The 16,758-nt window shown below is 43.8% G+C and overlaps 1 protein-coding gene across 1 annotated transcript; it reads left to right on the plus strand.

Annotated features, from left to right (window-relative positions):
- Nucleotides 1–2,507: 2,507 nt before the first annotated feature.
- Nucleotides 2,508–16,678, plus strand: LOC124280149 (sodium/nucleoside cotransporter 1-like). Its single transcript, XM_046716036.1, has 14 exons — nucleotides 2,508–2,588; nucleotides 3,703–3,969; nucleotides 5,619–5,711; nucleotides 6,118–6,389; nucleotides 7,041–7,154; nucleotides 8,320–8,473; nucleotides 9,200–9,391; nucleotides 10,561–10,722; nucleotides 11,268–11,393; nucleotides 11,626–11,756; nucleotides 12,713–12,896; nucleotides 13,347–13,628; nucleotides 15,216–15,396; nucleotides 16,217–16,678. The coding sequence occupies exons 1-14, from the start codon at nucleotides 2,508–2,510 to the stop codon at nucleotides 16,234–16,236; spliced, it is 2,259 nt and encodes a 752-aa protein (XP_046571992.1). The 3' UTR covers nucleotides 16,237–16,678.
- The last annotated feature ends 80 nt before the right edge of the window (nucleotides 16,679–16,758 follow it).

Consider the following 16,758-nt stretch of genomic DNA (forward strand, 5'->3'; position numbering starts at 1 on the left):
TCAGAATATATATAAGTTATTTCGTTGCCTTATACATATATTCAACCTATATGACCTGTCTGGTCCAATGATGTTAGAATACAATTCAGGTGAGCCATAGAGCGGCTGAATTTATTTTTGAGTATGAACGGTTTTGTGGATTTTCTGTAGTGTCATATCCCGAGTTTTACCAGACAGATATACCCGTTACTGCCATTTCAGAATCAAACGACCAAACAGTCTACAATAATATGGTTACTCTTTCAAAAGCGATGTATACCTGTACACATTCCCAATTAGGGTTCGCCAAGTTCAGCTGTACCGTATTTACTCCAATAGACGACACCAATAGAACCGATCCATTTGATGGAGATACCTGGCTATGTGGTTTATTTTATAGTGTTGCTTGGAAACTAGGCTACCAGAGAGATTTGGCATCATCATTATAGTAACAGTAGGTACCTGTTCATGGTGTTCGCCCCACTTGATGGTCTAAGCCAGGTGCTCCTACTTTATATGTTTATCGTGTTGTTTTCATTGGAGGGGCGGTAGGGTAGCCTAGTGGTTAAAGCGTTGACTCGTCACGCCGAAGACCCGGGTTCGATTCCCCACATGGGCACAATGTGTTAAGCCCATTTCTGGTGTCCCCCGCCGTGATATTGCTGCAATATTGCTAAAAGCGGCGTAAAACTAAACTCAGTCAGTCAATCAGTGTTTTCATTGGAACCAAAATATCGCCTTTTGGCCATAATTTCTTTGTTATGTTCTTTGTTGTTGTCTTTAGTTGTTGTTTAACGCCACACTCAACAATATTCCAGCTATATGGCTGCGGTCTGTAAATAATCGAACCTGGGCCAGACAAACCAGTGGTCAACATCATGAGCATCGATCTAAGCAATTGGGATACGATGACATGTGTGAATCAAGTCAGTGAGCCTGACCACCCAGTCCCGTTAGTCGCCTCTTGGGACAAGCAAAGGGGTGCTAAAGACCAATTCTAACCCGGATCTTCGCGGGTTCATTGTGGTAAACTATTATAATGAAAGGATTTTGTGGTATACGCAGTATGGTACCATTATGTTGACGACTAAGGTAGTTTTGAGCATCAATAACAATGCAGGTCGTGTTTCCTGGTGATAGATAAAGGTATATATGGCGGATCACACGTGACCAGACTGCACGGGCATCACAGAACGTGCAAGGCGTGCCGATGTCGCGCATGTCAGGTAGCTGAAGTGGCCCTCCCCGACGTCGCCATCTGCATCAGCGCAAGGTAAGTCAGCTTGTTGGTGGGGGTAGGTTGGTATCGAGGTTGGTATCAAGCCTTTATTTATTTATCTAGGTTATTTGTCTTTCGGGATATTCGTATAAAGTGTGAAATGTACCGCATTTTCGTGAGTATAGTGCTCGCAGAAACATAATGTGGCGGTATTGAAATAACACGATTTGGAAATGTTAAAACTTTGAGTAACAATAATACCATATATGTAGAGCAATTGCTGGATGGGAACAGCACAAAGATAGATTTCAACTTCTTCAGTACATCACATCAGTTATATGTTTACAACTTACTAATAAAGCAAAGGACTTTGTGGACGTCTTGTTTATTGCATAGATCGATGTTTCGGAGTAGATTTTAGTTTGAAAACGGTGTAAGAATCTACTCAGAAACGTCGCTCTTTGCAATAAACAAGAAGTTGTCATCCATAAAGTCGTATGCTTTAATATCGACTCACCAACTTCTAGAATGCCGATCAAACAATGCTAACAAGTTCGTTACTTGTTTTTACCGTGTTGGTGCCCATGTCGATCATTCTGCGTTAACAGTCAGGGCGATCCAGCGCGAAGTCCTATATACGGCCGATACTTTCTGTGAACACAAGCAGTGAGAAGCCCATTCTTGTTGTTCCGCCTTCATATGGTAATATATCTAAAAGCGGATTACTCTTTATCAGGCTCATTTAGGTTGGGATATAAGAGCTTGTTCCAGGGTTTTGTGCGTTGATCATGTTTCCGACATCTTGTATGTGTGGCCAGCTCTATTGAAATACCGCCGTGATGTTGCTGTAAGATCGCCGACTGAGGCCTTGAACAACCAACATTCACCCAGTAGTACATATATAGACCACTTAACGTTTGATATGGATCATTCAGGTGGGGAATAATGCTAAAAGGGCGTCTGATAGGGATAGACAAGAGGGAGGTGGGTGGGGTCTGATAGGATAGACAAGACAGAGAAGGGGTGTGTGTACCCAACCCATTGACTCTGTTCCTTGCGTCATTCCTTTATGGACGAGGTTGGGTAGCCTGGTGGATCAGGTTTAGCCGTACACGCCTAAGGGTTCGATATTCCCACACTGGTTCAGTGAAGTCCATGTCCAGTGTCCGGCATTATACTTAGAAGTCTGGTAAAATGGCATCAAACCCTACTCACTCACTCACTCATTCCTTGAACAGCGGAAGGATACACCGGATACCCACGAGGGATGATCGTTGTTTGAGTGGCACCTCCTGACCTCGCCGCCATTATGAGTATCCGATCAAGAAAGCTGACAGCTCTCAACCTCCAGGACGATGTCGTCACCGTTACCGAGGTAACAGACCCAAAGGTATGATGATGATGATGATGATGGTGGTGATTTCTTTTACCAAATACACAGAATATCTTTGAACACAAAATATTTCCTTAACCCGAGATGAACCTTTTACTATAGTCAGTTGCAAATCAAATGGCTTGACCATGTTAAATACGCAGAGGACAATTAAAGGGCCTACAAGGTGCTTCAGGCGAGCTGGGTCATGACCCATTAGACGACCTTCGTCTGTTATACCTTCCCAGATAGATATTGCAGGCATAATGATGTCTAAAAAAAAGCCGCAATTCCGATAAAAATTTACATGCAACATGTTAATCATATTTAAAAATCTCAATTTGCCCCGTGACATTTCTGAGTGTGAAATTTTGGATTTTGATGTGCATCATTGTGATATTCGGAATATAAAGTCTTCTTGTGCTCAAATGTATTTTAGTTCACTAATATGAATTTTCTTTACTTCTATGTATACTCGTTGCCTACCGTGTAATAAATTACTGGGGCTGTAACGATGCATCGAACTATCGATGGATTGCAGTTGTTGAGTCTCCGATAGCAATTAATCGATGGTAGAAACGAAAAACTATCGATGAATCGATAGTATGTGTGACTATCGATAGTTTAGTAATTGACTCCCGTTGATAAATGCGCAGCGCAAAATACAGGAAGCACCAGATTCGTTCGTTAAATTAGAGTTATCCGCCCCTGCAGACTTGCAGCTTCATTGTGTTTATGTTTTAACTGTTTAAATGTCTTTAATGCAGTGGCGGATCCAAGGAGGGGGGGTTCAGGGGGTTCGAACCCCCCTTTTGAAAATGACTTAAGACCACATTCAAAACAAAAATTGCGTTGGCGGAGCCATTGAGGGGTATTAACCCCTGAACAATTCAATCCGCCCATAAAAATTCAATGATAAAATAAACAATTGCAATGGTTGGTTGCAATAGACTATCGCTATCGCAATTGACTACATTAGTATGTTGCAAAAGACTATCGCTATCGCCGTAGTTGTTTCGCCTCAATAGTCACCTCTATAAATTACCCATAGAAATTAAAAAACATTAGATTTTTTCCTCTGTTTATAGTTAATCAGTCCTATTAATTATTGACCCGTGTAATCCCAACACAGAACGGCACAGCTGACGTAACAGTGTCGAAAGAGACTTATGTTGACGGATATGTTGACACCGTAGAGGTCGATAAAGGTCACGTGGAGGTCAACAAAGGTCACGTAGAAATTGACACGAGCCACGTAGAGGCTGGACATGGTCACCTTGAAATTGACAGCAAGCACACTGAGGTCAGCGGAGGTCATAAAGAGGTGCACGAAAGACATACAGAGATCACGGATGGCCACGTGGTTACCATCGAGGCAGACAGCGAGACTAACCTCAGGGTAGGTAACTCATGATTGACGTGTGAAGTAAGAATGAACTTGATTCGTACAGACCTTTCTGGGGACTCGAACCCGGACATAGGGAACTGGCAAGATCGAGAAATCTTGCTTCGTTACTTTTAGTGCCCGTTTTTCTCGATATAATTCGAATGAATATGCCCGTATATGGTGAAAGTCAAAGATGTGTACGAGGGGAGGTCAAAAGTTTTTGGGGGCGGTGGAGTAGCCTAGTGGTTAAAGCGTTCGCTCGTCACGCCGAAGACCCGGGTTCGATTCCCCACATGGGTACATTGGGTGAAGCCCATTTCTGGTGTCCCCCGCCGTGATATTGCTGGAATATTGCTAAAAGCGGCGTAAAACCAAACTCACTCACTCACTCACTCAAACGTTTTGAGAATTTCTCGCATCAGTAGGGTATCTCTCTTCCAGTTATCACAATATTATACTGTTTGTTGCGAGGTGTTGAAACTTTCACAGGTATCTCATGAATGATCGATGAATACAATACTACCAGCGGCATAGCTGTTTCACAACTATAGGTAGTGAGTTCTCAAAACGTTTTAACCTCCCCTCGTATATCCTTTCACCTTGGCAGAAACTAGAAAATATATCAGTGACAGGGGTACATTGTGTCACGTGATGGTGGGTAACCGCCATATTGACTGACTGTAAAAGTCAACAAATACAGAATGGGCGTCAAGCTCAACGTGGTGCCAAAAGTACGGTTTCCACGGACTATAGCAGGGTCACATAGCCATTGAGTGGTTAAAGTTTTAAACCGCTTTTAAAACTGTTCCAGCAATATGGGGGCGGTAGGGTAGTCTAGTGGTTAAAGCGTTGGCTCTTCACGCCGAAGACGGGTTCGAATCCCCACATGGGTACAATGAGTGAAGCCCATTTCTAGTGTCCCCGCCGTGATATTGCTGGGATATTGCTAAAAGCGGCGTAAAAAACTGTTCAGAGCAATCTGACGGAACTGAAAAAATGAGTGGAATCGGATCTTCGGTGTGAGGAGGGAATACTTATCCGACGGTCCAAGATCATACACCATTATGAAATAGGTTTCCTTATGCCTCGTAAAGCTATCGTACAATTTACACATACACTTTAGATTTATGGGGCTGACCTTTTGATATACGGGTCATTGTCGCCTCCTTCAACACATCCGGGTCCGTACCGTTGCAACGCCTGTCTGGTTGTCAATGACGACGATGGTCCCCTCAGGTAACCAAGCCCATGGTAGAAGATCAGGCATTGACTTTCGGGTTGGCGGAACCGGAACGGTTGCCTTGAAGCTCACAAGGGTCGAGGACTACCTTGAACCCGGGGCTCAAGGACAACTGGAAGACTTGATACATTTTTTACCTATCTGTGACACTGTTATTATGTGACATCAGTCTGCCATGCTCGAAATGAAACCGAGCAAAACAAATTACCCTCGATACTCCCACGATCTTATCCGTTTCCAAATAGCGACCTCAGGCCTACGGTCGTATTACGTCCCACGTAGAGTCAAGACAGTGTATTTGTTTATTTATTTTCAATTTGTGGAAAGAGAATCCTGTCTGGACTTTTTCCCTTCGCGATACCAAGGATTGTTATTTGTCATTGCCCAAACACAATATAAATACATGGTGTCAATTTTGCAGAGCGATGGAAAGGTAGATACATCAACGTCAGTGAAGGTCAAGGACACTGTGACGCCAACGGAAGTCAAGGATGTGGAACTCAGAAATAGGAAGGTATGTACATCTCTGTCATATTGCATTATTCCGTGAGTGAGTGAGTGTGTGTGTGTCAACTCCACATTGAACAGTTATAACATGGAGGGTCAACGAATTGCGTCAGGAGAACATACTTGAGCCGTCACGACATTCCAGTACATGCTTTGAAGAAAATGTTTATTGTTTAATAGTTTCAAAAACGGTAAAATATCAAAACGTATTATTTTGTTCCGAATCTACGAAAGAAAAATGGTGCCACTTTTTCATTTATTTTTTAGCCCAAAATGTCTCGTCATTTCAATTATTTGGGTATTTTTCGTAATTTCGAATAATTTCGTTTTTTCACGTTTCAAATATTCATAATTTCGATTTTTTAAATCTCTTTGCTTCGATTTTCCACGTTATTTCTATAACTGTTTAACAGGGTGGGACAAAATCCGATGGATCTTGTCACGAGGGTACAATTACGAAGAAAGCGAGAGGCACTTGCTTCACCCGGGGTGTTCACCGTGTCCAGAAGCGGGTGTCGGCGTTTGTCTACAACCACGCCCGCGTCATCTCCCTCGCCTTCAAGATCTCCTTTCTCCTCTGTTACTACGCCGTGTTTGGTTACGCCATGTATTACAAGTTCGGTGATGAAGGGTCCATCCGGTTCCTCGTCATCACCATCATCATCACCCTGTATGTCTTGAACAGGTAGGACACGATCTGTCTGGTTGCCAGGCAACGTCTTAGTAGAGACCAATGGTGGGTGGAATCAACTTGCAGGGCTCCGATGGTTGCTCGTGTACTTGTGTACGGTTTTGATGGACTCCGGTTTCGATTTCCGCTAGTTGAGGACGCGAGTTCCAAAACAGGAGCTAACTCACGTCTTTAGTGCTCTAACTCGCGTCATAGACATTAGCAAAACTCAAATTACATAGACATACTTAACTATAAACTCAACTCATAGAATCGGTACACGAGCCGTGTCTGGTTTTGAAACAGTTCAATATTTTCCCACCTGTCGAGCCGTATTTTAGAAAATCTACCCTACGTACTTCTTAATTAGAAGTAGACCATGACAGCCGTGCAAGTATTTTTTTTGTCCATTTAAGACTTTCGTTTAACTTTATCCGACTTTTAGGCCATATTCTAAAAAGATTATGGAATACCATTTGTGGTTTATGATCAGCCGAAAATGACATTTGAGAATCCTTAACCATTGTGTCCAGTCTTTTGTGTACTCGATGTTTTGTGCAGTTGCATTTGGGCTAATGTTGTTTCCAGATTCACGCTAACAGTCTACAGTTTTGTTTTGGTCAGTCCGACTTATCAACTTTTGGTATAAGCACGCACCTGTTTCAGGATTGGAAAGATGGCGATCAAGAAGCGCTGGAGCTGTTGCTGCTGGTTGGTAGGATCGATCAAGTGTCTGCAGGCGATGGAGAAGACGTTCTGGAGGTTGTCGAAGGCGCTGAAGTTAGTCATCACTGTAGTAGTTGCATGTCTGTGGTGATGGTGGTGCTGACGCGATGGGGCTTTAAGTTGTTTGGTTGGTTTGTTGTATAACGCGGCTCTCAGCATCATTCTAGCTTTATGGCGGTGGTCTGTAAATAAACGAATCTGGGCCAGACAATCCCGTGATCAACAGTATGAGCGTCGATCTACGCAACTGGGATACAATTACATGTGTCAACCAAGTCAGCGAGCCTGACCACCCGATCCCGTTAGTCGCCTCTTAAGACAAGCCTGGGTTGCTGAAGACCAATTCTAACCAGGATCTTCACGGGTACGGGCATTGAGTACAATCTGGCGTTCTTTATAACCCAAGATTGATTGAAGAAAATTGTGATTCTAATGAACCAAAGAGCTGACTGCCGTGTAGGCATGTTGGAGTTAGTGAGTATGAGTTCATTCTGCTTTTAGCAATATTCCGGCAATATAACGGCCGGGGACACCAGGAATGGGCTTCACACATGTAACCATGTTGAGAATCGAACCCTTTACCCATTAGGCTACCCTGCCGGCCCGGGTATGCGGGCCCGGAAATGCAACATGATGTTGAGATGTTGTGGGGTTTCAACAGTTATCTGGGATAAACGGTGTTATATTTGTAAACCAGTTTTCAGCGCACTCTACCGGTATATAGGTAATTGAAGTAACGCCTGAAAGTGGCTGTGTATATGAGCCATATCAAAGGTCCAGCTGTAGCCATTAATTAGCCTTTTCTGTGTTTTGGTTATATTATGGATAAGTTTTTGTGGAACTGTTTGAGGTTGTGGGAATGGTGCTGACAAACCAAACAATCGGACCTGGATTCGAACCAAATGCAAGTATACCTTAGTAATTAAGGGCCGAGACAACCGAGTGGGGCGGTGGGGTAGCCTAGTGATTAAAGCGTTCGCTCGTCAACCCGAAGGCCCAAGTTCGATTAACCACGTGGGTACAATGCGTGAGCCCATTTCTGGTTTCCCCCGCCGTGATATTGCTGGAATATTACTAAAAGCGGCGTAAAACAATACATACTCACTCACTCGAACACCGCGTACAGTGTCATCTGACTGCCGATACGGACTTTACGTAGTGTGTACAAGCCCCTGAGGTACTGACCACGTTGTCTACTGTCCACATCTGTTCCGTGCAGGCTGAAGATCATCCTGTGCGTGATGATGATGATCTTCTTCCTCGTGTACGTCATCGTGGTCGTCGGGCTCAACTCCCCAGAGAACCTCATCTCCGCGGCCGGGATGATCTTCTTCATCGCCACTTTCTTCGCCTTCTCCTACGATCCTTCAGCGGTAGGTGACAGGGGTGGAAATAAACCATTGCCCGACGCCCGAGTCCAGTGTTTTTTTCTGTTGGGCAAGCAAATTTGTATATCACACTGTACCGGTGTCCAGTTGACTTTCCAATATCAATTATGTTGTTTATTTAAAAATTCAACAAGAAAACGTACGGTATAGTGGAAAAGTTATCAGGGCAAGTGATTTTACATGTACCACTGCACCGGAGTACACTAGCAATTTTAAAGTTATTTCCACCCCTGCAGGTGGTGGCGTAGACTAACAACTAGTCTCTGAAATGAACATATTATACTGAAAAAAGTTCATAGTAAAAAATATATATATAATAAAAGGAGCCCTGAGACGCTGAAATCTAGACTTGCCACATTTTCTACACCTGCGGTGGTGGCGTTATGCCTGTGTAAAGGAGTGTTGATGTAACAGATAGTCGGTGTTACGGAGTATCAATGTAACGAAGTGTCAATATAATGGAAAGTCAGTGTTACGGAGTGCCAATGTAACAAAGTAACGATGTAATGGAAAATCAGTGTAACAATGTGTCGATGTAACAATGTGTCGATGTAACGACGTGTCGATGTAACGACGTGTCGATGTAACGACGTGTCGATGTAACAATGTGTCGATGTAACGACGTGTCGATGTAACGATGTCGATGTATAACAGAGTATCAATGTAACTAGTTGTACACTGGCGTGGTGTCTGTTATACCTCTATCTACAGGTTGCGTGGCGTCCGGTTGTCAGTGGCCTATCCATGCAGTTCGTCTTCGCTCTGATGTTGATGAGAAGTCAAACTGGCGCCATGATCTTCCTGTATCTGGGCGACAGAATCATGGAGTTTATGGAATATGCTGACGCAGGTGCCAAGTTCGTGTTCGGACCCAATTTTGCTGACCACTTCTTCGCCTTCAAGGTACGATTACATCAACTGAGTAGGGTGACCGTTGGTGCTCATTACCCTGTTGTGGGGAGACGTACAAGATAGTGGTCAGATATGCTCACATGGTTGACTGCGAGGACATTACTCGGTGATCATAAAACCAGAACAATCCAACATTTGTTAACTTTAGATTATTAAACATTGTTGACCTTGAAGGGCAGTTGACGCCATATCAATTTCGATCATGGGTGATTGAGTGAGTGAGGGAATGCGTGCGTGAGTGAGTGAGGACGTTTTCCACTAGTTTGAAATCCTCGAGCACGGTCGATTGATGTCCCACAACAGCTGTACTGACTGACTGACTGAGTTTGGTTTTACGCCGCTTTTAGCAATATTCCAGCAACATCACGGCGGGGGACACCAGAAATGGGCTTCACACATTGTGCCCATGTGGGCATTCGAACCCGGGTCTACAACAGCTGTAAGTGTGACGGAGCTGGGATGTCCGTCCAGGGCAAGAGTCTGCCCTGGCTTCAAACCTTGCGAAATGTGACTAGTAGACTGAACCACTGGCGTACTGGAAGACAAAAGATTTCGTCTCTGGAGTACAAGCAGACATTCTGACAAGGAAGTCACTGATGAAGCCATGATCGATGGTCATGATGATGAGGAGGAGGATAGCCTATTTTCTTTTCAAAAACGTTCAGTCTTCATGACACATCTGATTGAATTTTGTTTCACGCCACAATATCAAGCAGTGCCATGGCTTGGGACACCAGAAATGCGTCTCACGCATTGTACACCTGATTAGAATCGAACCCGGGCCTTCGGAGTTACAAGCGAATACTGCCTCTCTCTAATCCCTCAGTCAACACTGTCTGAGGTGAACATAGAGATGAGGATGGCATCAGTTTGAGTTTGTTCTTTCTTCGATTGAAACAACATGAAACCACGATTTTCTTAGGTTTATTATCGAATTTAGCAATTTAGCGATGATCATAACAGCATTCCATGATCGCCTGGGGTGGTGGGGTAGCCTAAAGGTTCACGCATCCGCTCGGCACACTGAGGACCCACGTTCGAATCCCCACAGCGGTACAATGTGTGAAGTCCATTTCTGGTGTGCCGCGCCGTGATATTGCTGGAATATTGCTAAACGCGGCGTAACACCATACTCACTCACTCACTCACTCTTTCTCCAGGTGCTGCCAGTGGTGATCTTCTTCAGCACGGTGGTGTCTATCCTGTACTACTGGGGGGTCATGCAGTTCGTCATCAAACACATCGGCCGCCTCCTCACCCTCGTCATGAACACCACCCCAGCAGAGAACATCGTCGCTGTTGGGAACATCTTCGTGGGACAGGTAAGTTATATATATAGACCAAACTGTGAGAATTCCCCATAAAGATCCTGAATGGTCTTAACAGGCGACTAACGGGATCGGGTGGTCAGACTCCTGACTTGGTTGACACATGTCAACGTATCCCAATTGCGTCGATGGATGCTTATGCTGAGGGGTATTTACTTATATAAAAAGGATATATTCCTTAAAATACATAAATACCCAAAATTGTCTGGAATAAGCGTACACCGTTGTACTCATGGTCCCAAGCTGTTGGACTAATCGTTGATGTGTTGACTTCATCATTAACTTCAGCTCGCTATGGCCGTATATTACGATGTTGGTGAGGGTATTTATCGCTTGTTGAATAAAAACGTTTCATCTTTTGGGTTAAATTAAATGAATATATGTTCTTTTAATTGTTCCAAAATGCCATTCGAAATAATAACTGGTATTTGTGGTATTGTATGAAAATACTTATTCAGTTGCGGAATTCGATTATTTAAATATCATATACCATTCACAAATATTGGCCCTTGATCATTTTGGGTTTTTGACTGACACAGACTGAAGCACCGCTGCTTGCCGGCCCCTACCTGCAAACCATGACCCGGTCACAGCTCCACACAGTGATGACGAGTGGATTCGCTACAGCAGCAGGGCCCATCATGGCGGCATTTGCACTCTACAAGGTTAATAGAGTTTTTCTTGAAAAGATGCATCGCCCGCATCAGTAAATGTCAGAAAACAACATGTATTTATATATTTTTAACTTTGTGTTCTCTGTCCAATAGTAATTCATGTTACTGTATGTTTGTTGTAAGGAATCGCGGATAGCGAAGTGTGTTTAACGGTGACGTGGAGCTAGCTGTTCCATGTTTTGTCGTGGATGATTTGGCAGTCTCGTTGTGGTGCATGTTGCAGGTGCCGGTGCTGCATCTGTTGTCGGCGTCAGTGATGTCAGCACCCGCCGCCATCGGCATGTCCAAACTGTTCTACCCAGAAACGGAAGACACCACCGCTAGTTCTGACGAACACATCTACAAAGTCAAAAAGTACGTGAAGACGACATTACATATTCATACTCTTGATGTACGGGGATTTGTGTTTTGTAATACGGGTAGATGCATGTGTTGCGATACGGGAGGGTGTAATTATTTTAATAAGGGTATATATCGTTATTAAGGGTATATATCGAGCTGTTATACAGGCGATATGTCGAGAAGTGACTAGTTTCTCTGTTTCAGTGCAAGTAGAAGTACCTATAATCCTTGTTCCAGTACGGGTAGAAACACATAGCTCTGTTACAATGACGGGTAGAATGACGTATCCGTGTCACGGGTAGAAATACGAAGCCATGTTTCAATATGGTTAGAAATATGTTGTAGGATGGATGAAAATTGGGCTTGACATTTAATTAACCATTGGCAGATCGGGGGTGGGTTGTTGTGCAGGGCGTTATGATATACTTTAACACTGACAGCCATGCACAATTGGCGATACAACATACTTGACGGTATTAAGTTACTAGTTAGCTAACCGCCTCCATGGTGTAGTGGTTAGAGCGTCCGCCCGGAGAGCGGAAGGTCACGGGTTCGATCCCCAACCGCGTCATACCAAAAGACGTTAAAATATGGTACTTGTTGGTCCCTGCCTGGCGCTCGGCATTAATGGGTACAACAAGGACTGGTCGGCTCGGAGTCAGTATAATGTGTCTGAGTGGGGTATTCATGCTTCACTGCGGCATGGTATCTCAGTGGACTAGCACTATAAAACCAGCTTAAGTCTGGGCTAGTACAAGCAGCCGCACATACACATACACACGCATGCACGTCGTCATATGAGTGAAATATTCTCAAGCACGACGATAAACCCAATTTCACCTCACCTCACTAGTTAGCTATTTTGTAAAGTAAAATCGAGAGGCCCGTAAGTGACATAGCATAGTTTTTGTTTTCGAAAGTATCCAGACGTATTGTACAGCCTGGACTTCCATCATGTTTTATTCCAGTCGAGCCACCAACACCCTCGAGGCTGCATCCAATGGCGCAATAGAAGCCGTCAAGATTGTCGCCAACATTATAGCTCACCTGATCGCATTTGTGTCGCTGTTGATGTTCATGAACGCCGCCTTCACGTTCCTCGGGTACAGGGTGGGCCTCATCCCCCCAGACTACCCGGAACTCACCTTCCAGGTCAGTGAGTGAGTGAGGGAGTCGCTTGTCGTACTAGTCGAGTGGATTTGAGATTGAGATCGGTTTTATTTCTTTTCTGAGGTTCTGAACACCTGGCTGTCCTTCTTTCTCTGCACTCCGTCGCCACGTAATCAAACATAATAGAAAATAACTAATTTGTAAAGAGGAGTTTACTTCAACTGTGTCAATATTTTAATGATAGTTTGTTAAACAACTTTTTAATTTTTAAGACAAAAATTCTGCAAAAACCTCACAGAGTTGGTATGATGTTTTGATTATGATCAGCGTTTCACTGTTATGTTTATTAGTTTTCGAGTTAGATAGCAATTCATCAGTCCGCTTTTGAGCCAAACGGACTGTAGATGGAATTATTTGTTTTTTTATCAATTACGTGTTAGTCTAGCATCTTATGCTGATGAGACTCAACGTGAATGTGTCACCTTCACACAGTTGGTCTACTCGTACATCTTCTGGCCCGTGGCCTTCATGATGGGGATCAGTTCCCAGGACTGCGGCAGGGTGGCCGAGCTCATCGGGACCAAGATGGTCATCAACGAATTCGCCGCCTATGCCGGCCTCTCCAACTACATCCTCAACAGGAACGACTTGGTCAACTATCTGGACGCACGTAACGTCACCATGGAAACCGGTTACATGAGCCACTGGGACTACAGCGGAAACGACATCCTCCTCCACGACACTCAACAGATTCTCCAAGGCGGCATCATCACGGTAACCATTGTGTATAGGGTATTGTATGTGCCCACCATTCTGTACACTGAAATCTATGGGAGCGTATTAGTGCCAAATGTAACAGTTTGTTTGTTTGTTTGTTTGTTTGTTTGCCTCACTCACTCAGCAATATTCCAGCTTTATGGCGGCGGTCTGTATATAACCGAGTCAGGACCAGACAATCCAGTGATTAATAGCATGAGCATCAATCTGCGCAATTGGAACCGATGACATGACTTGTGTCAAGCAAGTCAGCGAGCCTGACCACCCGATACCGTATCCATGTTTAACTGTTGCATAAATCCAGAATAGTTAGTGAGTGAGTTTAGTTTTACGCCGCACTCAGCAATACTCCAGCTATATGGCGGTGGTCTGTATATAACCGAGTCTGGACCAGACAATCCAGTGATCAACAGCATGAACATCAATCTGCGCAATTTGGAACCGATGACATGACTTGTGTCAAGCAAGTCAGCGAGCCTGACCACCCGATACCGTATCCATGTTTAACTGTTGCATAAATCCAGAATAGTTAGTGAGTGAGTTTAGTTTTACGCCGCACTCAGCAATATTCCAGGTATATGGCGGCGGTCTGTATATAACCGAGTCTGGACCAGACAATCCAGTGATCAACAGCATGAGCATCGATCTACGCAATTGGGATACGATGACATGTGTCAATCTGTGTCCAAATGTACTGTTGAGTAGAACTGTAGGATTCTATGCACTGAAATCTACCCTAACCTGATTAAGTATCCACAGAAATGTTGTGCCCTTAATTGTGTTTGTTTCCCTCGAGAATGGACGCGTCGGACTCATTATGAGCGATAAACAAAATAATAACTGATTTCATACATTGTGTATTAGATTCCTTCTGGCTCTAGTGCTATGCTAGGGGACATAAGCATACCGATTTGTAAGGGTGAGTGAGTGAGATGGGTTCACCAATGCTTTGAAAGGTATTACAGTTATATTACGGCGCAGCAGAAATGTTTGAGGAAAGGTCGACGTGATATAGATTTCAGAAGTCTAACACTTGATCACTGGCATGATGCTGACATACCTCGGAACCTGGTGTTCGAACCCAGTCATATTTATCTTCCTTGCCAAAAACACGTAACTCGGCACAGCGAGATTTTGATTTTGATATATGGTTTATTTAAGCAATCAAAAGAAATCATTTACAACAATTTTTAAATCAGCAAAGATTCCGAATTTCGGAGAAAGCCTTTTGACATATTTGCAGATAAGGTTCGTTAATCTCATTGATTGGCGTGAAACTGAAGCATCTTCCGTCCATTGCCCAGTGATAAACATCTAGGAAATTAGGCCACCATTTCACTTACCTTATGAGTAACTTGCACAGATTTCCTCTCGCTGATGTGAGCAATTTGATTGGACAGCTATTTCTAACGTCGTGATATTTAAATCCAACAAAAGTCGAGGGTATAGCGACGAATGGGTCTAGTTTTTCCTCAAACAAAATCGAGATAAAATACCCTGCATTAGGGGAGATGATTCTGTCTAACAATCTTCAGAACTATTGGTAAGCAGGATGACTTAACGTGGTCTCTATTTCCTTCACAGGACCGGTCGACTGTGATCGCCACGTACGCTCTGTGCGGCTTCTCCAACGCCAGCGCTATGGGGATTATGTTGGGAGCCTTGGTTGCCATCATACCCAAGCGGAAGGCGGATCTCTCCCGAGTGGTGTTCAGAGCTATGATCGCGGGCAATGTCGCGAGCTTCATGACAGCGTGCATGGCGGGTGAGACTTTACACATGAGTCCGGGGTCCTGTATATTGTTGTTGTTTTGTTGTTTATAGCTGCATTCGGCTGTATTCCAGCAGACTGGACCAGACAATCCAGTGGTCAAGATTGTGAGCAACGATCACGGCGTGCGGGGACACGTTAAAGACCACGTCGCCGAGGCTGTCCACTCAATTATAACTGCGTTGCTTCTTGCAACTGATACTGGCGTAATTGTTATTGATATGTATCGAATAGTACGACGTACAATCAAACGTTGCGGGAAATTACGTTTAAACCCTACAGTTCGCTCTGAAACATAGGAAGTAAACTGACGAGCAAAAGAAAGTATACACCAATGTTTAATAACGCCTTAAAATGAAATAAACAAGAAATGATTTTCAGGTAGGGGTGATACTTCGGGTATCATCGTCATAGACGGTTGTTATTCATTTTAGTTTCGTTGTTTGTTTGTGTTTTGCTTATTTCTATTTTATTATGTTTTGGGGTTTTTTAGATTTTTTAACTTATTTTGTATTGTCTCAACGACGTTTCCCTGCCAAGCACGTTTTGAAAACTATTGCAATATGCAGATCACATCCAGTTTTCAATTGTATACATTTTTACCCATCATCTTATTACTTTTGTGGGGCGGTGGGGTAGCCTAGTGGTTAAGGCGTTCGCTCGTCACGCCGAAAACCCGGGTTCGATTCCCCACATGGGCACAATGTGTTAAGTCCATTTCTGGTGTCCCCCGCCGTGATATTGCTGGAATATTGCTAAAAGCGGCGTAAAACTAAACTCACTCACTCACTCACTATTACTTTTGTTCTTCCAGGTCTTCTGTACGGTGGTTAGTGACGACCGCCATTGCCACGCCAACCACGTGACCAGATCACGTGCGTTATATGATGACGTCATAAGGACCTTCAAAAGTCAACAATGGGAAGACACATGAGACAGCAGCAGCCAACAGATGTCGGTACACACACAGACATGAAGACGAAACTGAATTAAAACAAAATATACTGCTGTTGCTTGCGCCTTCGTATTGGGGTAGCCTACTCACACAAACTTGTCATTTGACACCAACATTGTCTTTTGAGTTTCGTTTATTTGTCTATATACTGAAACTATCGACCCGCCAACCATTCGTCACTGTTCGCCTCGCCGCCGTGATTGTAGTTTCATCGGGTATTTCCGGATGGCGCGGACCGTCACGAATGACAGATCACATTGTTTCCTGTAAGACTAGGTCAAAATGTTATATTTATTGTACAAATTGCATCACTATTACTTTATCCAGTATTTCAAGTTTAGCATTAAAGCTATGGTATGAGGGAACTTGGTTGTGAATTTCTGTGGGGAGAGCAACGGCGC

This window comes from Haliotis rubra, unplaced genomic scaffold (assembly GCF_003918875.1).
Source record: "Haliotis rubra isolate DU_JTF1 unplaced genomic scaffold, ASM391887v1 Scf261, whole genome shotgun sequence".
NCBI classification, from domain to species: domain Eukaryota; kingdom Metazoa; phylum Mollusca; class Gastropoda; order Lepetellida; family Haliotidae; genus Haliotis; species Haliotis rubra.